Genomic DNA, 26,340 nt, shown 5'->3' on the forward strand with positions numbered 1-26,340 from the left:
AAAATACTCTGGATTAGAGATAGTTGCTGGAAGTTTTTCCACTTAGTTATACTATAAATTAAAGATAACAATAAATTATATACTTGGTTTAATCCTTTATCCAAGTGTAAGCAAACAAAGTTTGCGCCTGATATGACTTCGGCATTACTTCAACCTTAGTATCACCTCTGGGTCAGGCTCCCACTGACAAGACCTCAATAAAGGTCGAAACTGGTCTGGGTGGTGACCCTTCCTATGATGCATAGCATTATACATACCCATAAGGATATGTGTTTTGCATTATGGGATACTAAGGCAAGTGATGTGAAGTTTCTATATACAAGTTGCTCCAGTCCTGATTATATTTCAGGCAAACTTTGTTTTCTTACACTTGGATAAAGTATTAAACCAAGTATATAATGTCTTGGTATCTTTAATTTATAGTATAGCCAAGTGGAAAAACTTCCAACAACTTTCACCCTATTTCCCTGGTGAAAACACTGAGAAGCTCCTTGCTAAATTGGCTGATGTCCCCACAGATAATATGACATTTCATCATGTTGTACTATCATGTTTGTTTGTTTGTTTGTGATTTAAGCCTAAATATATGATGTAATTTGTTTAGCTAAGTCCCAAACTGCCAGCCAATCCTCATTCATTTAGTATCTAAGTGGATTCCTAATAATAGAGTACACCACAAGGCAAGGACTGGTTAGAAGCCTGGTCAGTTCTTCATATTCCTTATGTTTAGGTCTCCTTCCACTCATCTAGCTTTGATCCCTACATGTATTATTAAACTCCATGGAAGAAACTGAAATTATCAATTTACACTATTAAAATAGAACTTATGCTTTCCTGTTTTCACATTATTCAGTACATTCTGCAATCTTTTTATAGATAAGTTAATAAACAGGATTAGTAATTTAGGTAGGGAGCAAATGTCCAAGGAAACTATTAATAAAAGACTTTAATCTTCCTAAGTGGAACCTTTTATTTGACATTTCGTCATCTGAGGAAATATTTGCATCAGGTGACAAATGTCTATGTTTAGTTCTGAAAATTAACAATATTTGGTAATAAATAAATCCAATTTTCTGACTAATTGAAAACAAATGCCTTCTAAAACTTCAGTAATATCAATCCACAATACTGCACAATTATAAATAAGCATTACCTTGAAGTCTGCACACAATTGGTATTTTAAGATCTAAAACACGGACTGCATTGATGATACCTTCAGCAATGACATCACATCTCATTATGCCTCCAAATATATTCACTAAAATTGCATGAACCTAATAAGATAATTCGTTTCATGAAAAAAAAAAATGATCAGTTACTTATTGCAAACCACATTCCTTATCTTTTTAACTGCATTCTTAAATTTATGAATGCATATTAGCATTAGCTACAGAAATAAATTACTTTTAATTACTTAAGATCATGTTTCACCACTCATTAAAAAACAAGCCCCACATACAAGAGATTACAAAATCTATAACACAAGAGTTACATGTGTGGTTGAATGATTAAAAGAAGAACAAAGGATTAATGTTTAATGTGTTTTCTGAAAGAGCTGGGGGATATATTCAATGGAAAAATGTAGAAATGGCATGAAGATGACTGCTCCAAAGAACAGAGGTAGGCAGAATGCAGGAAGAGGATGAACAGTTGGTTTTGTAAGTTTGCAGCAAAACTATGAATGGATATTCATAGTTTTAGCAGCTGTTCACATTCTTAAATGATTAGAAGAAAGCAGAGTAATGGTGGTAGCCAGTTTGGGGGGAGGGTCGTGTCCATGAAAATACCTATAATAAAGATGTAATGCAGAAACAGGGCAACTCTGAGAAAGCAATTTGATAGTTTGAGAGAGAGTATCTATGGGTGGGGGGCTGAAAAGTTCTGATAAACACCTAGAACAAAAAAAAGATATTCAAGCAACTAATATAACCACAAGAAAGAACATATCTTAAACCCTTTAACCCCATGTTTCATCAAAGTGCAATAATTTGTTCTTTTTGTTTTAGGATATATAAGAAGAAGTGCTTTAATATCATTAATATCATCATCCACCAAGAGATTCAGGTGATCCAGAACAAATGTGATAACATTTGTTCTGGATGTTATAACAATATAAGGTCAGGCAGATTTACAAAGTGTTAGAAGCTGTCCAGGAGATAGGAATGCTTTAGAGACACATCACCGGATGTGATGGATTTGCACTAGGATAGGATAGATGTACATGTCAATCCGAGAAGAGAAGACAAAACTGGCAATTAGAAAATTATCAAGAAATAAAGGAGAGTGAAGCAAGATCTTTTTTCCAAGAAAATAAGATATAATTGTGTTTGATAACTTGGAAATTCACTAAATTATCTTCACCTCCTGCTAATGGTGAGGAGCTTGAATGCTTTGGTGCTATAGAGTTTTATGAATGAAGAAGAGGAATGGATTATACTGTTATCAGAAAAACTATGCATAGGATTTAAGGTTAAGTGAGAGCACATCATTGATGTACAGAAGAATGAGTACCCTAGCTGATAGAAAAATCTGAAACACAATGAATGACCAGAGAAGAATTTACAGTCCAATCACAAAATTATAGGAGGAGCAACATATGATAGTAGCTTGATAGGAAAGGCCTCAATTAAATGCCTTGGAAATATCAGGAGCAACCACCAAGTGAATTTCTCCAAACTTTCCCAAGGCTTGTATTCAAAGGCAGGTAAAGTTAGCTATGAGATTTTCTGTGGAATGAAAGTGGCAGAATCCATATTTTTTAGTGACTTAATCAGAAGTTATTTCTGAACATTTCCAACACTTTATGTAAAATGGTACAATTATAAAATATCCTTAATTCACAAGATGTTTAGGTAAGTGACCAGTTGAGTTTTAAAAAAAACAAAAACAGTAAGGTTTAAATCAGTTGAATGCAAATAAAACCAGCTTTGTCAAATCAAAAGTGAAATGCAGAATTTGGATGAATGCAAACTGTAAGATGATCAGGAAGATAATACTTTACCTCATACCCCCCCCACCTCCCTTTTATTCAGAAAAAAAAAAAAGACAAATGTTATTCTCTACCATTCCACTTTGTCTAGTAAAAAACCAGAACTTCGTCTTTACATTGCTCAGCTGTAGCAATATTTTCAGGTGAGCTTCTTAGGAAATGTTTTCTTTACACAAAATTTCTATTACACATAATTTTTCCTTAGCTCCTGAGACAAGGTATGACTCTTTCTGTATATAATATTAATTTTGGTCTGAGGCAGGTAACTAGCAATGAACCTAGAGTTTTGTTTAATTTTTTAATAGCATTAATTCCATATCAGGACCAAATATACAATGCCACGAATTGATTAAATCTACTGATATTATGCTAGATTCCAATCAGTAAAATCCTCAGAACCAAAGCATTTGTTAACAATACAATCCACGCAGTCAAGCATATAATGGAAACAACTAAAAATTATAACAAAAAAATAACAACTGTCCTATGGGGACAGCCTATGAATTAAACATAGTTTTCAAAGGACAGTCAGATTGGTTTTTGTGGGTAAATTGATGCAGTTATATTATTATTATACAGGCAGCTCCATGAGAAGACTCATCACAGGAGACAATCTATCCACATAATCATACCTCTCCTTGAATCCATTAAAAGACAAAGCACTCACAACTGACTCTGGCAACTCATTCACAGCTCTCCAAGCAAAAAATCTGGTCCTCTCACCTCTACTAGCCACACCTTTATTCAACTTCCAGGGATGACCCCTTATTCTGGTCCCTCTAGCCGAATGCTGAAACATTTCCATTGCATCCATCCTATAAAATCCTTTAAGCAACACAAATGTTTCTATCACATCCTCTCTTTTTCTCTTATCAACCAACTTCTGCAATCCACAAATCTTCAATCTATCCTCATAGGGAACATTCTACAGGCCACTCACCATCTTGGTCACTTGTCTCTGAATCCTCTCCACTACTTTCTCATCCCCAAGAAACCCAGGGGACAAGACTTGAGCACAGTAATCCAGATGTGGGCATATGAATGTCTTATAAAGAGGAATAACAACTTCCTTATCTCTACTTGTTAATGTGTTCTTCAATAGCCAAGTAATCTTACGTGCTACCTTAGCAATATGTCCTCTAAACTTTAATTCTCTGTCTACCACACTTAAATCTCTAACTTCATCTATTTCCTGGAGTACAGTGCCATCAATGTATTAAGCGGCTTGTAATCTGTTTATCCCAAAATGCATAACTTTACATTTTTCCACATTACACTGACATCCATTAACTTTTGCCCATACTGACAGCCTATTTAAATCATCCTGCAAGGCTTTCCACATCACCTTGATTAACTATTACTCTACCTAATTTTGCATCATCAGTAAATAACTGAATATTTCCTGTCAAATTATTTCCTATATCATTTATGTACAAATTAAATAGCAATGGTTCCAGCACTGAACCTTGTGGCATACCACTAGTCACTTGTTTTCGGCTTGATTCTGCCCCTCCATATATCTCTTTTTGATATCTGTCCAGCAGCAACCCTCTTATCTACTTAACCAGAGTCATACCTATTCCCCATTTGTTCTACTTTGTGTAACAGTGTTCCATGTATTCTGTCAAATGCCTTTGCAAAATCATTGTGTAGCCATTTCCTTTATCCAACTCAGATGTTACCCTATTATAAAAAGTTAGTAAATTACTAAGGCATGACCAACCCTTCACAATGCCATGTTGATCTTCATATAGTATCATATTTTTATCTATCCATTCTTGAATTCTCTTTTTTTTTACCAATTTTTCTAGTACTTTTATCGCCATACCTGAGATACTGATTGGTCTATAATTTGTTACTGCAGTCTTAGAACTTCTCTTATGCAAAGGAATTATTTTGCCCTCTTTCACTCCCTTGGAACTCAACCTGAGCTGAGATTTAAATTAAAGAGCCCACTCAAAGGCACTGCCAGTTCCTTTGCACATTATTGCAAAACCCTAGCTGATATCCCATCTAATCCCACAGTTGTATTTACATTGAGATTATACAATATCCTAAGAACTTTCAATTCATCAACCTCTATTCCCACATTAGTGTCTGTTACATAGGTTAAAGCAGTAACCTCAATAGGATGATATATCCTTTCAAAGTGGTCACTCAGTAACTCAACTATTTTATCTGTTTCTCTCATCTCATGACCATTATTACTCATTAAGGTTAATCTTCCATAGTCATTCTTCCTCTTACTTGCCATATAATGAAAGATCTCTTTGGGATTTCCTTTTGCATGCTTGGCTAGATTCTTCTCATAATCTGATTTTGCCTTTCTTGCCATGCTGGTCACCTTTCTTGCTTGAGCCTTGCACTGTTCAGGACTCTGCTGGTTACCTTTCTCTTTATATACCCTCCACAGCATTTTCTTCTGCAACTTGTGCTTAATGATATTACTCATCCATCAACTCCTACCCAATTAATTAACCCTCCTTATCCTAGGTATACACTTTAATACTGCTTCCTCAAGATGACCTTTAACTGTATCTCATGCACTGCTAACACCCTTTCCCTGCAGAGCTTTATGCCATTGTACAGATTTAAGCTTCCTCCTAAGCATGTCATAATCACTTGCCTTGTAGTACCACAAATACCCCTTCTTGATAGAATATTCCTTATGTTTTACAATCTCTCAAGTCAAGACCGCATGGTCACTTTCACCAATTGGAGGCAATGTTGTCACTTTGCTTATGGATGGCTCTTCTGATTCTATGACAAAGTCCAATACTCTCCCACCATTTGGTCAGAGTACCAAAATACTATGAGAAGGAAAAAAAAAAAGAACCTAATCTGGTCAGTAACCTAAAGAATGACTCAATTAAAAATAAGTATAAAAATTAAAGAATGCTTTGAACACATTAGAAAGTTTCATTTGCAACATGAAATGCAAAGTTTTAAAGAGACTATTAAATATACAGCCCATGACAGTACCCAAGAGGACTTAAAAATAGAAGAAACCATGGACAAATGAAAGTATATAAAATCTGTTCAACAAAACAAGACGAGCAAAAAATAAACAGGAATATAAATCTCTAAACAATATAATAAGGAAAGTATAGAACAGCAAAAGAAACATGGTTTAAAATAAGTGCAAGGAAACAGAAGACCTAGAAATAAAACAAGAACTTGAGAAGTAAACCAAAAAAAAAAAAATGATGAACAAGAAAATCAATGATCCACAGAACTTTTCGATCAAGAACAATAATGACAATGTTATTTGAAAAGAAGAAGTTTAGAAAAGGTGGGTTATATGTTACAGATATTTTCAGAGATGAGAAGAGAGAAATAATATCAGATTTTAACAATGCTGAAGATGGTCCACCAATACTAAAAGAAGAAATATTAAGAGCTGTAGACCAAAGACAGGAGAGGCATCAGATCAAGATGACATTCATAAAGAAATCATTAAGGTCCTAGAAGAAAATGGAATAGAACAGCTAGGGAAACTATTATTATCATCATTATTAATTTCGTGATATGTACCCTCCAGGGATGTTCAGGTTACTATAACAGCACTACATGATTAACTTTACATTATTCTTCATCTCCACAACAATTATCCTCTAAATTAGCTCATCACTTGTGAGTACTCCAATATTGCCATATCTAACATTTCATGCTTCTAAGTACTGTTTCATAACTTTGCTGATTACCTTTTTCTTTATATATCCTCCACAGCATTTTCTTATTCTGCAACTTGCGCTTAATGATATTACTCATCCAACAACTCCAACCCAATTAATTAACCCTCCATACCCTAGGTATACACTTTTGATTGACTGCTCACACATTCTTGAATGCTAACAATGTCACATTCCCTTCTAATATCTTCATTTTTAACATTATTCTGCCATTGATGCCACCTGTTCACTCCTCTAATCTTTCTCGGGACTCTCATATCTGTAATCTCTAGTGATCAAATGCTGTATTTCTAACCCAACTCTCAGATCCATAACTTAAAACTGGTTTGAACACCCATACTGTAAATTTGGTGTTTTGGCTAATTTCTCTCTTATTCCATATAAATTTAATCAGCTGGCTACTCACCATACCAGCTTTGTGTATTATGTTGTCTATTTCCTGATTTAACCTATCATCTTCACTAAAAACTGCACCTAAACAGCTGAAATCTCTTACTTGTTGTATAGGTTCTCCACTGAGAATGCAGCTAAAGTTTATGTTCCTAGTATTTTCATAGGTTTGGTCTTTTTGTTGCTGATTTTCATGCCAAATTTGTTACAACCTTTTTTTGTAAAAAAAGTGGCTCAATCAAATGTTCAGACATTATATAAAAATTTGAGCAATTGATTTTTATTAACTTTGACGATTTATTCTCTGATAAAGCTTATATATTTTTTTCTTTTTCAAACTTATGCTAACTGATGGCTGAATTATAATTATTCCTATTGCTTATTGTATTCACTTAACATAATTTTGCTTAGTGCACATTAATTGATGGATTAATTAATCATGTTAAGCGAGGTTTCCTGTATTACTGAGAGAAAGAAGACAATGCAGGAAATAGAGGAATTTGTTAAGGAATTAGCAAGAGTTCCAAGAAAGATTTACATAAGTGTCTTTCAGAAAACACTAGACAAACTGATGCAAGCTGTGTGCTTAGCCATATACAGTTGTATATACCCAAAAAATACACTAAGAATAGTAAAGACTAGATTTTCACTTTATGACAAATGGTCAAGACACTTGCAGTCAAAACACTCAGAATTAGCTAAGAAGCTAGTTGAATATTTTCAAAGGATGTGTGAAAGTATGCAAAAGCAAATAAGTTCATTACCAAAAAGTCCCTAGTAAACGCATCTTATTTGATAGCACTTCAAATTGCGAAAAGTAAAAAGCTGTATACGATTGGAGAAAAATTAATTAAGCCTTGCTTGTTATAAGCCTGTGAAGAGGTTTTGGGGAAACAGGCTGTCCAGAGACTGAAAGTAATACCTATGTCCACTAACACTGTGAAGCGCAGAATCGAAGACATGGCCGAAGATAGTGAAAATCAAGTGATAGAAATGGTGAAAAATTCAACGTTTTATTCAATTCAACTCGACGAATCAACAGATATAACTAAAAAGGCAGTTCTCTTTTGTTTTGTAAGGTTTGAGTGTCAAGGAGAGCTAAAGGAAGAACTCCTCTGTTCGCTCAACTTTCCGGGTAGAACAACTGGCTCCGAGATTTCGATGCACTTAATGGTTATTTACTGAGACATGGCATTGAATGGAAGAAATGTGTTGGGATATGCACAGATGGTGCCACAAGCACGACCGGGCATCTTTCAGGAGTTGTTATAAAAGTGAAAGATGTTGGACACCCAGACATCTTGTTTACTCATTGCATTTTACATTGTGAGCAACTTGCAGTGAAAAGAATATCTCCAGAACTGCATGAAATACTCTCGAATGAAATTCGGCACAAAGCGCTCAATTCTCGAATATTTGAGGCACTTTGTGATAAAATGGGCTCTCAATATACTCATCTCCTTCTTCATGCTGAGGTGGCTGTTGAGAGGCAAAATACTAACCCGATTGTTCGATTTGCACCAAGAAGTCAAGTTATTTTTCCAGCAACAAAATAAATCGAAATTCATAGATCTCTTGTCCAACGATGATTGGCTAGCCAAGCTTGCATACCTGGCAGATATTTTTACACTGTTAAATGAGCTAAACACGTCCTTGCAAGGACAGCTTACGGACGTGTTCACACTGCGAGGTAAAATGGATAATATTGCTGTGGCAAACGCTGTTGGCTGAAGAAGATCTGCAAATGTTCCCAAATCTTGATGAGTATATGAAAGAAGAGGATGTCAACCAACAGGTAATAACCATTGTTTGATAGCACACTTACGGTCGCACACACAATCTTTTGGCCATTATTACCCAAAGGAAGAGGACCCCAGACATGGCAATATGTGGATAATGGATCCATTTTTGGCAAAAACTGAAGACAGCAATTTGAGCATGAAAGAAAAAGAAGGCCTAATTGATCTATCATCTGACGACAGTCTCAAAGCTAAATTCCACTCGTCCTCATCGTGACGTCATTTTTGGCTCTCCGTAAAAAGTGAATATCCAGTGCTGAGCGAAAAAGCCATCAAAATTTTGATTCCATTTGCAACAACCTATTTGTGTGAAAAGACATTCTCATCTGTTACGGCAATTAAAACAAGTACCGCCGTCGGCTTGAAATAGAAATGGCTCTCCATGTTGCAGTGACGTCATTGGAGCCAAGACTCCATAAACTTATTTCAAACGAGCAGCAACATATATCACACTAATAATTTTGTTATAATTAAACAAGTGCATTTCATATTAATAAAATGCAACTTTTATGATCATTATTTTATACATGTTTGTATCTTTTTAAAAAAATTCATGTTAGTGGTCCACGGGATTCAAAATTATGAGTTTAGTGGTCCAAAAGGTCCAAAAGATTAGCAACCGCTGTTCTAGAGGGTATGATAAAAGTTCAAAATACAGGAAAGAGCTCAGTAAAAGGAACCAGAGATGACAACAGAGACATAATAATTGAAAATAACAATAGTCTGAATGTCTGAAGTAATTCTTTTTATGACACCCACCTGCAAATATAATACATTATTACCAAGGTTGGGCTAAGGATTTTTTCATGCTTTAAAATTTTACTTATTTTTTTTTTTTACATAGTCTAGAAAACAAGAATGGAATTTTTTTAAGCCACTTGAGATCATCAGAGAGTGGAGATCTCATAAAATATCAGGCTTATCATATCAGGTTAACATATCACATTGTGAAAGATTATTTAACATTGCTATGAATTATTGTGAAAGACTTAAACGAGATAACCAGTGACAGAACAATGTAGAAAATATTCAAGTGGAATGTAATCAAGAATAAATATCAATATCTGAGGTAGAAAAAACCATCATAAACTTGAAATGTTCAAATATAAAGGTTTTATGGTGACTATACTGCATAATTCAGAAGGCTCAGTAAGAAAGTTAAATTCTGGAATAATGCTCATAGCATCTACCTATAAAAAGGAAAATGAAGCAATGAAGATTTTAAATGAATTTTCCTACTGAATGTCCTGAGAGATTTATACAAACTTGAAAAGAGGCTAAGAAAGAAACACTGTGGAAAAGAAACTTGGGTTTGAGGGGGAGGGGATTGTGAGGATCAGATTTTCATTATACGATAAATTAAGAAATTGCAGAATACAGCAAGGATCAGCATTTAAGTGTTATATCTGGAAAAGGCACATGATTAACATCCGAGAGAGAGAAGCTATTCAAAATGCTACAATTATATGAGGTAAATGGGACATTATACCAAACAATACATATTCAATATTTGTAAGTTAGCAATTAGAATTGATGGAAGTACTAGAGATCTAATGTAAAATAGGAATATACATACATCAACACCATTCTTATTCATGTATATGGTTCACATAATGAAGAAAAATGGCATTAAATCCAATATCAAAATTGGTGATATTAAACTTAGCTATTTACTTTATGCAGATCACGCATACTCCTGAATAAATCAAAAACAGATATTCAGGATTTTTTTATTAAATTTAATAACTGCTATAATTAATCTGGGATGCAAATTAGCAATAAAAAGGCAAAAATTATAAAAATAGCCAAGAACATGGGAAAACATCAAATGCATTCTCAATGGAGAACCTACCGAATAAATAAAACATTTCAGCTATATAACAGCAATAATACAAATAACAGACTAATTTGAAGAAAAACTGTTCACAGGAAATTAGAAATAACGTACACCTAATCATGTGGGAATATCAGACACAGACACACACACACACACACATGTATACAACGGTGGTCTGAAAACTTCTCGGCCGAACAATGAAAAAATAAATTTATAATTTCAAAATTATTTTCATTTTTCAACATAGTCTCCCTTAAGACTAATACATTTATTCCAGCGATGCTCCAGCGCCATTATCCCATCCCTGTAGTGGTTCTCAGTAAGATCTGCAAAATACCCATCTTCATCTGCAATCACCTCTTGATTCAAAGAAAAACACTGACCAGCGAGGAAGAGTTTTAGTTTTAAAAACAGAAGTCAGAGGGAGCCAAATCTGGGAAATAGGGTGGATGTTCCAACAATTCATAGTGCAGATCCCTTAATTTTCTCATTGTCAAAACACCTTTGTGGGCAGATGCATTGTCCTGATGAAAGATGATTTTTTTCTTCTAGTCTGGTTAAAAGATCAGAATAATATTCCCTGGTTATTGTTTTACCTTTTTCAAGATAATTAATAAACAAAATGCCTTTAGCATCCTAAACACCGATGCCATGATCTTTCCTGCTGATGGAACAGACTTTGTCTTCTTTGGGGCTGAACAACCGGCTTCTGTCCGCTGCTTTGACTATGAATCCAAGTCTCACCCACAGTAATAAATTGATGCACAAAAACAGTTTCATTCTTGTTAAAACGCTCTAAGCACTGTTCAGAGATTTTCATGCAAGTGCATTTTTGATCTGCTGTGAGCAAGCGCGGCACCCATCTTGCGCAAAGCTTTTTCATTTGCAATTCTTCATGCAAAATATATCCTACACGTTCTTTTGAAATGCCTATAGTTTCAGCAATTTCATGCACTTTGACTCACCGGTCATTCAATACCATATCATGCACTTGATCAATGATTTCTGGTGTTGTTACTTTTTGGACATCCTTCATGTGGATCATCTTAGTAGTTTGCTACTCCAATCATCTGGAATTTGTCTCTCTGTCCAGCCTTCTGAACTATCCAGTGAAGCTACTGCAAGACTTTTATACTTCCACACGTGAGCATTTCTGGTCAAATATCATCCCCTCCCACTGCTTTGCCACATTTCAGGCTTTTGATGGCTTTTTCTACTTCACGTCAATGCATGCTTCATTTAGCGATATTTTGAATTAATTATCCCATACATCAAGGATATCTTTTTCTCCAGTTTTCGTATCATCTTTATCATCTCTAATTCCTTTCACAGCACTTTTTCCTCCATTTCTGAGCTTTTCCAACAGATGACTCCAGAATATTTTGCCACCTTCCTGATATTTATTTTCTATGTTCTTACCAAAGTTTTCCCATGATTTTTCTTTAGCTAGTTTTACACAGTATTTAGATTTCTTACATTTGTCTCTGTATTCTCTAAGAGCACAAGCTGACTTATCCCCCAGGAACTTTCGATATGCTTTCTTCTTTACCTTCACTGCATCCACCATGGAGTTCTGATTTTTCCATCCTTGCAGACAACCTCACCACATGCATCTCTGGCTGAATCAATCAGTTTTCTTCAGGGCTTTCCACTGAATTGCCAAAGTTTGGTTCCTGTTCTCAAACTCTCATTTTCTCTTGAATCAAGTTTGTGTATTTCAGTCTACAGTCCACATCTGAGAACTGCTCAACTTTTATTCACTTTAAAATTTTCTTAAATGTTCTTTTCCATATGAAATTCAATTTCAAGTATGGATATGTATTCCTGATTGCATGGCTGTTGAGTGTGTTTTATCACTATGCTGTCAGTGATTGTTTCATTTAACAATTTTTCAAAGTAATTACTCCATACATCAAGGATATCTTTTTCTCCTGTTTTCGTGTTACCTTTATCATCTTTAATTCTTTTACAGCACTCTTTCCTCCACATTTCTGAGCTTTTTCAACAACCTCCAGAACATCTTGTAACCTTCCTGATATTTATTTTCAAAGTTCTTACCAAAATACATTTGTCTCTGTATTCTCTAAGAGCACAAACCGACTTATTTGCCAGGAACTTTTGATATGCATTCTTCTTTTCAGCTAACAACCTCACGGCATGCCTCTCTGGCTGCATCAATCAATGATTTCTTCAGGGCTTGCCATTGTAATCTCCAAGGTTTGTTTGCTGTTCTCAAACTCTTTCATGAATAATGTTTGTATATTTTAGTATACAGTTCACATCTGAGAGTTGCTCAACTTTTATTCACTTTAAAACTTTCTTACATATTCTTCTTTTCAATATGAAATTCAATTTTATCCTGCTCAAGACTAAATGGTGATCACTTCCAATTTCAAATCCTCTGTACACTCTTTAATAACCAATCCATGTCCTGAGCAGAAATCCAACAGGTATTTGCCATTATTATTAGCTTTACTCTTTTCTTCATTTTCCAAAATATTTTTGTATCATTTCCTACTCTGCTATTTAGATCTCCAACAAAGACAAACTTTTCCTTTTTCATTGTGTCTGTTGCTTTCGCTAGAGAATCAAAAAATTCCTCCACTTATACCTTAGTACAACCTTCTGTGGGACCACAGGCACAAATAAGTCTCGCTGTCCAATTCTCCATTCTGTTATTTGCCCAGATCACGCTACTTGATATTGCCTGCCACTCAAGAAGATTAGCCTCATATTTAGTGTTGAACACCTTATCTACTCCTTGAATCTTGGATACTAACCGAATTTGTTTAGGAGTATAACATCATCTGCATAGAGTAAAGAGCCAAGTTTGATATTAGGTTTAATGCCACTTTCAAATAATGTGTTATAAAATATATAACATTATAATTACTTATGATCATGGTATCTCCAGATGTATCTCTCATTTTAAAATGCCAATCTATATAGTATGAACATTCTGAGCAATATTAAAATTATCATCACTCCTTGTATATATAACCACTCTGCCAACCAGGCTAGCTGAGTGGTTAGTGTATTTGCTCTCCAGCCAATAGGCTGCAGATTCGAATCCATGCCATGGACATGGATGTTTGTGATTGTCTGTGAAAATACTAGTGGTGGTAGTGGTCGGCGGTAGATGGCTTTGGTTTAGATGAGGTTCGTTGTAGTTGGTGGATGGAGTTGAGGATGGTGGTGGAGACAGAGAGCTGTAGAGCAAGTGCCCTCCCTCAACGAGTCCATGGACTCCCTGGAGGTATCATGTAATAATAATAATATTAAAAACAAATAATGTCCTCTATCTCATCCAAATGTTTAACTTATTCCTTACTCATGCTTACTTTTATTTTTGTATAACTCAGAGTTTTTCAACCTTTTTTTTTCGTGTGTGCCTCATATTTTAATATTAGTTTTGTGGCCCCTTCACCCTTGCAATTCTTGTGTTGAGACACTGACAAAACCCATAAAAGTTAGCAAAAAAAAAAAAACCTACGAATTACTTTAAATTTTTAAATATTCATACAAATTTAAATACATCATTAAATCTTCATTTAATTGAATGAATTTAATTTAATTGAAATTTAAGACCATTGAATCATATCGGCCTTTCAGAAATATTCACGATTTCATCATGGGAAGTCTCAAATGCTCTGGAAATGTTTATGTGAGTATAAATAAAGATTGAAACGGCCAGACAGCAGTAACACTGCAACAGTGACCAACAGGGAGAAGTAGATGGTCAGCGTTATTTTACTCCTATTCACAATGACTGTGATACATGGCATAAAAACAATCTTTTCTAGTGTAGAAAAATGGATAAATTTTTAACTGGATGTAAGCGGCCATCTGATGACTGTGGAGTCAATGTCAACAAATTCAGGTTCACAGAATATCACTGGAATGAAATAGTCTATAATATATGATATACAAACTTTATTCAAGAAAGTAAGTACACAGCAGAATATTTAGATTTCGGTTTTACCTTAGATTTTGGTCAAGCCTTATTTATACTAGCAGAAACATTTCCAGAACATTGAGACTTCCTGTGATGAAATCGCGAATGTTTCCGAAAGGTCAATATGATTCAATGGTCTGTGAAGTGATGCCAGATCTATACAATTTTCAAAAGATTTGATGATGTATTTATATTTGTATGAATATTTAAAAATTTTAATTAATTCCTAGTCTTTTTTTTTTTTTTTTTTGGTTTTGCTAACTTTTATGGGTTTTGTCAGTGTCTCAATACAAGAATTGCAAAGGGGGTTGGAAGATGGGTGGGCACCACAAAAAATAATATATTAAAAAATGGGAAACACATGAAAGAAAGTTGAAACTGAGTTATACCAAAATAAAAGTTAGCATGTCAGCATGAGCAAGGGATATCAAGTAAATTATGAAAAAAGACCACTCTGTGTTATTTGTTTGAAAATTTTAGTGGCTCATAGCATGAAACCGAATAAACTTAAGAGACGCTTGGAAACACGTCATAAGGAGTATGCTAACATACTCCTTCTGAAGTGTTTTCAGTTTGTCAGCAAAGACCTCTCGAGGTCTTTGCTGCCAAACTGAAATGTTTTGAAATGCAAAAATCTAGCATTAAAAATGCTTTGTCTGTAAACGAAAAAGATTTACTAGCTTCTTACAAAGTTGCATATAAAATAGCTAGATATAAAAAGCCCCATACTAACGGAGAAGACCTAATTCTGCCAACTGACTGATATTGTGGAAACTATGCTTGGAGAAAGTTTTACTAAACAACCAGTGCATACCTCTATCAAATGATACTATTGCTTAGTGAAATGGTGACATATGTGAAGATAGACAGCAACAACTTTTGTCAAAGCTTTGTGACCAATTATTCTCAATTCAGCTTAACAAGGTAACAGATATCAACAAGGATTGTCATTTAATTACTTATGTTCAATTTTGCGATGGATTATCAGCAGTTGAAGAGTTACTGTTTTGTAAACCAATAGAAAAAAAAAGCCACAGTACCTGAATTGTTCAAAATATTGGACGATTTTACATGCAAGGCAAACATACAGTGGAAAAATTGTGTTGGAATTTGCACTGATGATGCTTGAGTTGTGTCTGGAAGGTTTAAAAGTTTACAAGTCATTGTGAGGGAAAAATCCCCACAATGTATTTGGACACATTGCATGATTCAGAGAGAAACTCTTGCTGCAAAGGAAATGAGTCCAGGTCTAAACATTGTGTTAACAACAGTTATAACTGTGATGAATTATATAAAAACGTGACCCTTAAAATCAAGAGCTGAACTTAAAGACATGGCTGGAGACAAGATGGTTATCACAGGGAAAATGTTTACGATATGTTTACGAATTAAGAAACGAAATAGCAATCTTCTTGGAAGAAGAAAATCACGAAGAGCAGAGAAGTTTAGAGCCCACTTATTTGTGAAATTGAGCTACTTGGTGAACATATTCGAGAAACTAAATATATTAAACCTGCCACTCCAAGGAAAAAATACACATATCTTAGGGATGAGTGACAAACTTAATGCTTTTTGCAAAAAAAACTAGAGGTATGGAACAAAATGGTAAAGCAACAAAAATTAGAAATATTTTCAAATATGGATGAATTTATCAAAACCTAGCAGAAGAGCAACACATCAAAATTTTATTTGCAACTACTGAAAATCATTTAACAATGTTGATGAAGAATTTTAGAAACTATTTTATAAATGACGACAACATAATGGCAATGTACGAGTGGGTTAGAAACCCATTTCAAATTACCCCTGAAGGTTTCTCAATTGAAGAAAGGGAACAATTTATAGACTTCATGTCAAGCTGCGAAATCGAAAGACAATTTGCATCTAAATCGCTGTTTGAATTTTGTGCTGGTGTTGATGATAATTTTCTGTACTAAAGTCAAGAGCTTTTTGTGCATTTCTGCCATTTCCAACATCTTATCTTTGTGAAATCAGGTTTTTTGCAGTGGCTGCCTTAAAAACAAAATATAGATCTCAGTTAAATATAGAAAGAGAACTGAGAGTGTCAATTTCCTATGTAACACCAATATATGAAAAGCTTTGTTCCACAACACAGGCCAAAGGAAGCCATTAATTTTTAGATTCATTCTTATTGTTCAGTTTTAATTAGTTGCTCAGTATATTTTGCAATATTGATATGTTCTTGTAAGTGTAAACTAGTTTATTCAATACAGTGGATTTTGTACATTTTATTATTTTGCTTTCAGAGTGTATTTCATGTTTTTGTTTCTATATTGTTTTTGTGTCAATAGGTTCATTAAATCCTTTCGTTTTAATAAAGTAGTTTTTCAGTTTTTCACTTTCTTTCCCCCCCTTGTATTTCATGTCCCCCAAAGGTGGTGTGCCCCATAGGTTGAGAATCACTGGTATAACTGAACTGAATAAGTGATTCAAGAAATTTGCAGAGAAGAGCAGAAGACTACACTGTTTTCATAAACTAGTAAGCCAGATCTTAGATCACACGCTATTGGCAATCCACAGTCTTATGGAAAAAGGATATAAATCTTATTTCGAACAAAGCATAAAAGATGCGAGTCCCTTCTCTACTTTCAAACCTTAGCAGAAATGATTCCATTGAATTTAAGAGTTTGAGAAGTTGTCATTAACTGACTATTTTCTCTGAAAATGACAGACACAGGAGAAAAAAAGGGCCTTATTTCCTTCAAGTCATTCCACGACACTCATGAAGAAGCACCTCATATCACTTTGCAACTGGAAGTCACGTGACTGGAAGGGAGAAGAAACGGAAGTGATATGCAATAGACGTCATTGTGATGCACGGTCTTTAGAGGACGAGAAGCATCTGGAATAAGAAGAAATGCAGCTGATATATAGCTAAGTCTTAATTGCTATAAACGTTTATAAAACTCAACAAGGTTAGGTTAGTTAGGTTAGTTTACCGGGCAGTTATCGTCGCTGCAAGTTCCCGTACGAGAGACAGGAACCACTAAAAGCTATTGCCGAGCAGTTGTCATTGCTGAGACGCCAGCAGAGCTTCACTTCACGGCAACGTCAACTTGGCGTCACATCTGGTTGCTGCCATGTTAACGCACCATCCGTTGGTCCGATTTTTGAAATGGATTTTTTAAAAAATTACATTATGAGCGCCAATTTTTATGTGTTACGTTGTAATTAATGAAAGGTAATAAATTGTCTTATATGGTACGTTTCGGATATAGAGAGGAATGACCCAAAGGAAATTATAACCGAAAAAAATATATATGTCATACATTAAAACAACTTATGTAAGTGAATCCATTATTATTATGGGAAACTCCAAGGAGTCCTTGGACTAATCAAGGGAGACCCTAAACCTCAAGTCAAGAACTATGCAACATTTGCACGGTATCTATCATACTTTGCTTTGAACTCATTCACATTCCTGGCACCCACAACATACTCTGGACATTATATTTCATTATATGCCATTAATACATTGTAAGTTCAATAAAGAAACATTCCTATTAATGTCTTAATTGACATTAAGTTACAGGTACAAAAATTATAATTAAGTTGCCAACAGTTTACCTATTCAGTAGTCAAATAAGTATGCTACTTACGCTGGAATCTGAGGTAATGAGTTTAAATGCTTCGGTTACTTGTTTCACTGTAGCTCCTCCACCCACATCGAGAAAGTTAGCAGGAGATCCACCATGTAGCTTAATAATATCCATGGTTGCCATTGCAAGACCAGCACCATTCACTACAGAAAGATGGGGGGGGGGGGGGAAGTAAAACAAAAAAGCCTATAGCAAAGTAATAAATATTAACTAATAAGTTAATCTACTAAACAGTTACTAATAAATTCTCTAGCTGTTATAATCGTAATCAAAATAGACAGGTGGCACACAATTGTCTGGCACACAATCACTAATATTGTTGGTGAAGTGGTTTGGAAGGTGGCAGATCCCGAGTTCAATTTGGATCATTATATCCTCTGCCAGTATTTTTCTGGGAGCATTGGCGAAGTTGTGGCCACATGAGAGAGGCCACATAAAACACATTGAGTGCTTTAGTCTTCAAATTAACTGAAGACAGGTTGACTACAGTGTCGGCAGGAAGATTTGGTTTGGAGGTCGAGTATTTTTTTAATTTCAAAAATTTCTTGATATGTCGACCTCGTATTTTTTAAAATTCTTTATTGAATTTAACACAATTTAGGATTACCTGATTATCCCGGCAGCATTTTAGGAAGGTCAGACGATTCAGCTGTCTTGATAGCTTCAGCTTCATTTTACCGTAATGGAGGGCCTAGCGTGCGATGGAATCTCCATGGATGATAGTAATTCTCGTAGAAAGTCTTAGATATTGGTTAAACATGCTTATTAAATAACTTAAGGAATTCACAACATACAAGGGATATAAATTAGATTAGACTTTAATCTATATTTCCAATATTTCGGCAACGTCACGTTGTCATCTTTGCAAGAACTTAAAATAAAGGCACGTGCACGCAGGCACTATACACAGTAAATGAGGAAGAAGCAGAAAGCTATTGTTTCTCCTAAAAGTCCTGATGGTGTGTAAAAACTCAATTGTCCAAACAAAAAAAAAAAAAAAAAAAAAAAAAAAAAAAAAAAAAAAAAAACAGCTAACACCTTTTTATTCCTGTATATTGGGAGTAGGCGAGGCCATTTAACCCTATCTAAATTTTGGAAACTGAGTGGGCAGTTCAATTTCCAATGGCAGCCAATCAGAGATAGCTGGACCAAGGCTATGACTAATTAAGCGGCATGCAGTGAAGAGAGACGGCTCAACAAGTGCCACCATCTCATGGTCCCTAACACAATATATTTAATGTCTGAAATAATGTGCATTCTACATCTGATTTTCTTGAGTTTATGGGACGAAAAACCTACTTGCCCATGCCATGATCAACTAACTCAAGAACAAGTCGAAAAAAGGCTTAGAAAAATTTCCTCTAGTCGACAACTAGATTCAAAACAAAGTCTTCCTTGATGCGGTCAAGTGCCGTGGTGTGCAAACGCCACACCCACTGAGCTACACAGGCTCTAAAACTCAATTGTAGTTTAAATATTCTAAAGCACATTGCATCGATTTTTTACAGAGGTCAAGTCCCATGAGAATGTTGTAAAAATAACTTGTTCGTCTCTGTATATTTTGTACTAGATATTTTTGTAAATAACCCTTTGCAAGTTAACTGTATATATTCCTTTAATAAGAATATTTCAGAGTGTTAAAATACATAAAGAAAATGTGCCATTACGTTCCATAGTGGATGGCATTGATTTCCCCCACATACAAATTAGCTAAACATTTGGCCAAAGTTCTCACACTACACTGGCAAACACACCATCACACATAAAAAACTCAGCCCACTTCAAAGCCAGCATAGAAAACTTAACACTCCAACATACTGACATAATGGTCAGTTTTGACGTCTCCTCCTTATTCACAAATGACCCACTCAAAGAAACCTCAGAGCTAATCCAAGCTAAATTTCTTCTCGATATCTCAGCCCTCTTTCAGTTCACAATGAACTCAGGCTATTTCGTTTGGCAAGGAAAATTCTACAAACAAATAGAGGGGACAGCCATGGGTTCACCACTCTCTCCACCCTTGGCCAACTTCTTTATGGAGACTTTTGAAGAGAAAGTCTTAAACTCTACCCCACAAAAACCAACCATATGGCTTCGTTACGTTGGTGATGTGTTCGTGTTTGTCCACATGTCTCTGATACACTCTTTTCCTTCCTAACACACTTAAACAACCAACACTCCAGAATCAAGTTCACCCTGGAAAAAGGGGAAAACAGCCTCCCTTTCTTAGACACACTAGTTACCCATCAGCCTGATTGAACCTTGGTTTTTTCAGTTTATAGAAAACCCACCCATATAGGCAGATACATTTACCAACAAAATCCCCCACCTCACAACAATATGGAGTTATTAAGACACTAACAACAGGGCTAAACTTATCTGTTCAAATGACAATGCCCTAACTACAGAACTAAACCACATCATCAACACTTTCTCAGCCAATGGCTACCCCCCCCCCCCCCCAAAAAAAAAATATTGAAACCAGTAAACTACAATCCACACCTCCCTTCACTACAAGGATTACTCCATCACCATTCCCTACATCCGAGGCACCTCGGAAAAAATTACCACCAAAATCTTAAAAAAACTTGACTTGACCTCGTGTTACAGACCATATAGAAAACTGCCGTCCCTTATCCACTCGACTAAAGACCAACCACTTCCCCTAGACCTACCTGGCCAAACAGGCAGGACAGCGAATATCAGAATTTCAGAACACAAGGACTACATCCAGTTTCACCAGTACGGCCACTCTGGTCTTGCAGACCATACTCTGGATACACACCACAGAATACGGTGGAAGACAGCCACGGTAATACACTGTAGTAAATTCAAATTCGAAAGGCTATTCATGAAATCAGCCTCAACCTTAAGAAACATGCCAAACCTCAACAATTTTGGTTGCATGAGCCTGCCCCAAATTTGGGAGACTTGCATCAGAAGACCTTCAGCCCAACGGCCAAGAATACCTACATAGCCAGCTAGCGGGCACCATCAGGACTTTTAGGAGAAACAATAGCTTCCTGCTTCATCCTCATTTACTGTGTGTAGTGCCTGCGAGCACGTGTCTTTATTTTAAGTTCCTGTGAAGATGGCAAGGTGGAATTCACCTTGCCATCTTCAATTCAATTCAATTCAATGAGGAATTCACAACATACAAGGGATATAAATTAAATTAAACTTTAATCTATATTTCCAATATTTCGAAATATTGGAAATATAGATTAAAGTTTAATTTAATTTATATCCCTTGTATGTTGTGAATTCCTCAAGTTATTTAATAAGCATGTTTAACCAATGTCTAAGCCTTTCTACGAGAATTTTACAATAACATGGTAATTTTTGTTTTATTTATACATTTACTCATGCATTTTCTGTCTGTATACAATAATTTTGTTCTAGGTGAAGTTGATATCTTGGTTCTTGACTAAAATTTTTTGAGGCATCTCAATTTTTGTTTAGTTAAAACAATTTGAAATGACACAAACTTACATCTTACACATGAGAAGAAATATAGTGAACTTACATAATCCAAAAACAGATCTGAGTGCAATCACTAATAATGATACCACTATAAAATAATGTTCAAGTATTATCTGTCAAATGAACTAACCAGTAAACTGAGAAGTTCAACTGATAACAATGCACAGTATTTCCTAACAATTATAGTATGTTAGGAAATAGGTTAGTGACATTAGTTGAAGTAATATAGGTTCGGGAATGACAATTTTATGAGTCTCTTGGATGATTTCCATATTTGTTTATTTAAAAAATTAAAGCTTACAGAAGTAAAGCATATAAAAAAAATGGAAAATTTTCGATTAAAATTTTCCCCAGTCCATTTGAATGGCGAAGCAAATAGCATAACTCTCCCAACCACAAGTAGTATATTTGAATTTCATCAACAGTGTGATACTACTGCCCTGCTTATTGGAAATCTGAAGTGATTTGAAAAGTTTTATGCAGAGCATGATTATATATTAAAAAAAAAAAAACATGTTAGTCCATTTATAGTATTAATGTACTGTAAGTTACAATATTTTGTGGTGAAAGTTAGATAAAAAAAATTCAACTCGTTAAAAAAAATACATTTTTCTTAGAGTATCCAATCCTATATTAAGCACTGTTTAGTATATGGGCACAGTCTATCTTTCATGACTGATTGATAAACTTTGACAAACTTTTATGATGGGATTTAGCCAGTGGGACTGCAAACTCAGTGGGACTGCCCAGGGCGGTCCCTGAGTTTGCTGCCCCTCTCAAGACACACAAGAATACTACAATAAGTCAAAACAACGTATAGGGAAATAAATTTTAACACTATGTTTATTTTCCAAGCAAAACTTTATTTTCAACATTCTAAAATGTTATTTTTCTTGCTTTTCTGTTAGCAAAATCGTCGATGACATTGGTGAAATCTATTTCACAATAATGTAGGTAATTCTTAATCTATTTTATTTAGAAAAACTCCTCCCACAACTAGCAACACTTACAGCAATCGTGAAGAAAATTCACAGTAGTATTACAATAATTGGAAATGAGTTCTCGAGACTGTATTTTAGAATTAACTGCAAAAGTTCAAAAAGGTTCAAAGTGCTGCCCCCTCCGCCCCTCCCTAGCTACACCTCTGGATTTAGTTACTAAAATTTTTCAGATTCTACTATGATCCAGCAGAACCTAAAGCAGGGGTCTCAAACTCAAACGCAGTAAAGGGCCAGTCAATTAGATGTATATTAGACACAGGCAGTATTCAATATTATTCTGTGAACCAAAACTTAAACTAAAAAAAGAAAGGCTCTAACAAAGGCCCTTTTGTTGCCGGGCCTTTACGACTTATGTAAACAGTTACACTACCATTTAAATTTTAAATTTATAACCATTTTTATTTTTAAATTTTAAAAATATAACAAATTTAGAAAATATAAGTTCAATTACATTTTATTCATACTTTAAGAAAATGATTTAAATACATAATTTTGACTTACAAAAATAAATATTTTTATCTACGAGTTCCTTTTTTAATTTGATTTTGATCCTGAAACCTGACATGTTTTCCTCTGTACTAACATGTCAATATCTGCTTTTTCTTTTCGTGTTGCAATATGAAGTATTGCATTTAATCTAGAATCTTTTATCTGTGAGTGGAACTTTGACTTAAGTTTCATAATAGAAAATAATTGCTCACATACATAGGTGTTTCTAAAGATTGACAACATTTTTGCACAATAAATTTTATATTTGGAATATTTACTGCTGATGTATTTATAAAAATTTGGTATGCCAACTTTGTTATATTTATTTTTTAGTTCAGTATTGCACTGGAGTTCAATTACTTCCATTTGTAATTCGTCAACATTTTCAATATGAAATAAAAAAGGTGAACTGAATAATCATAATTCATTTTCAAACTGGTTGAAATCAGAAAATCTTTTTTCAAATTCAATTCTTCAATTTGAGGAATGTACTTTTCAGCATCATTATTATTTCGAGAAATCAATTTAAGTGTAGGAAAGTGAGCAAAATTATTCTTTGCCAAAGATAGTTTTGCCTGAAATGACTTAACTGAATCATACATATGACATATCAACTGTTCACATCCTTGCAGAGCAGTATTCAAAGTGTTTAAGTGGCTTGTTATGTCAACCAAAAAGGCCAAGCCTTTGCACAATCTTTGTCAGTGAGCTGAGGAATCAGTTTTCCTTTGGATGAAGTAAACATGTCAATTTCTTTTAAGAGTTCAAAAAATCTTTTTAAAACGACACCACGACTAAGCCACCTCCATATAATATAGCAAACTGCTGTATTATGAATCCAATTCATCCAACAAAGCATTGAATTGTCGATGATTCAAGGCGTGAGAGCGTATCCAGTTTACTGTTTTAATTACTACACTCATGACGTGTTCCATCTAGTTTTTTAGCATAAAGTGACTCCTGGTGTATTATGCAATGAAACGATTTAAGTTTGTCCTTGCACAACATTTCCTTTTTCATTTGAAGTTTTGTAACAAGTCTGACATTAACACCAACCATAGCAGGAGCCCCCATCTGTAGTCACACTTACTAATTTTGACCAGTTCGCGTGAGCATTTTCAACTTTTCTCAATACACAAATATAAGTCATTTCCTGTCATTGTTCCTGACATAGCACTATATCTAACAGTTCTTCAGTCACATTCATATCGTCATCAATGCCATGAATAAAATATTGCTAACTGGGAAGTATTAATAGCCGGCCTGGCTGGCTGAGTGGTTAGTGTATCCGCTCTCCAGCCAAAGGCTGCAGTTTCGAATCCCGACATGGAAATGGATGTCTGAGAAAAAAACTAGTGGTGGTTCTGTAGATGGCATTGGTGTGGTTGAGGTCACTTGGTGGATTTCAGCGGTGGAGACAGAGCTGTAGAGCAGGTGCCCTCCCTCGATGGGTCTTGGACTCCCTGGAGGTGTCTAATGATAATAATAATGTCTGTACATTTGTCAACTGCAATGGAAAATGCTACAAAACTCTTTCTTTTTTCACATAATATATCTTGGAAGTTCTCTGCTATATCTTCAACACGCTCCGCAACTGTATTTCCTGATAGGCTTATACTTTGAAATGCTTGCTTTTATTTCCGGACATATGATTTCGACTGCACTTAAAATACAATTTTTAATAAATTCTCCATCAGTAAAAGGTTTTGAAGCCTAAGAATTTTTTTTACTTATGACATAACTACATTTAACAGCAGCATCACCACTTGTTGTGATAACATTCAAAAATATCTGTTGAAACTTCAGTTCATTTTTTAAATCTTTAAGTTTGTCATCATGCATCTTTTCTGTATATTTATCACAGTTCTTATGGTTTGTTTCATAATGGCATTTTAGGTTATATTGTCTACATATCAAACATGGTGGAATATTTTTTACTTCCACCAAGAAATATGCCTTCACCCATTTTTCTTGAAAAGTTCTGCCTTCTTGATCTATTTTTCTTTTTTTAACTTTAAATTCAGACATTGTTATGGGCAAAAAAATATAAGTTATTGAGCTAACTTTTTATCAACATACTATCATATTACAATGGTAATCTGTAACTTATTGACATTGTATCACGTGGCTATATGGCTGCGTGACAAATAACTTCCATTCAGTGTTGCCAACATTTGATGATAGAAACATGGTACAAAGAATTGTAGTAATAAGTTTTACTTTTGGTTAAAGCTGTCATAAAACATTTAGAAATTTGAATTTTTTCTGTTTTAATCCCTGCAGGATGTTAGAAACACTGATTTTTAGAAAAGAATTCATTAAGGTTGTGGGCCAGATACAGCCATTCGAGGGCTGTATCTGGCCTGCAGGCCGCCAGTTTGCGACCCCTGACCTAAAGGATGTGATATGAATGTATATGATCTACCATTATATATAAATCCTTATCATGTGAAAGTCCTTCAAATAAGTTACAATTCTACCATTCACTGTTGAGCTTTTACCTCTATACAAGCATCATATGCAACTTATTGAATGCACTGAATGTTTCATTAGTAGTTATGGGTGAAGATATTGTCCACTTAATAACTGTATATTTTATATACTGAACAATTTATGCAGTTACACTCAAAGCTTATACAAGTGAAGATAGCAAATGTTCATGATCACACACACTAAAATATGCCTATTATGTTTTTAATAACTCGATCAATTTTTATGAATTTTGGTATTAGAGATCCTCACCAAAAACAGCAACTTATATGTGCACAGCAAGATAATAAGAAAGAAGGAATCTGTTGGCATTTTTTTTAAAATTTTATTTTAAGAGCTTAAGGTTGTAGGCTTTGGAGAAGACAAGAGGGAGAGAGAGAGATGGCTCCAGAGAAGAGAGGTAGATTGAATGAAAGAGAAAGAATAGGTGGCTTGGTAAGTTTAGAGCTGGGTGGTAAATGGATGTTGACCTAGCAACTGCTCTTATTCTTACAGTTTTGAAAGAGAGTGGAGGAATGATGGGTGGAGGAAATAGTTCAGTAGAGCATTGCCCATGAAAGTACATGTAGAGGAAGCAAAAGGCAGACACTGAATG

General features: G+C 34.8%; 1 protein-coding gene across 1 annotated transcript in view; it reads right to left on the bottom strand.

Moving 5' to 3' along the window:
- The window catches only part of LOC150093365 (succinate--CoA ligase [ADP-forming] subunit beta, mitochondrial-like), a 257,429-nt gene that overhangs the window by 54,982 nt on the left and 176,107 nt on the right, over positions 1 to 26,340 (bottom strand). The window contains exons 8-9 of the mRNA XM_090414021.1: positions 18,283 to 18,425; positions 1,154 to 1,274 (exon numbers count right to left, since the gene is read on the bottom strand). Of these exons, the coding sequence (XP_090270147.1) occupies positions 1,154 to 1,274; positions 18,283 to 18,425 (264 nt within the window). The remainder of the gene's footprint in view (positions 1 to 1,153; positions 1,275 to 18,282; positions 18,426 to 26,340) is intronic.

Source organism: Typopeltis vanoorti, chromosome 24, assembly GCF_054136105.1.
Source record: "Typopeltis vanoorti isolate ZY-2024b chromosome 24, IOZ_Tvanoo_1.0, whole genome shotgun sequence".
NCBI lineage: Eukaryota > Metazoa > Arthropoda > Arachnida > Uropygi > Thelyphonidae > Typopeltis > Typopeltis vanoorti.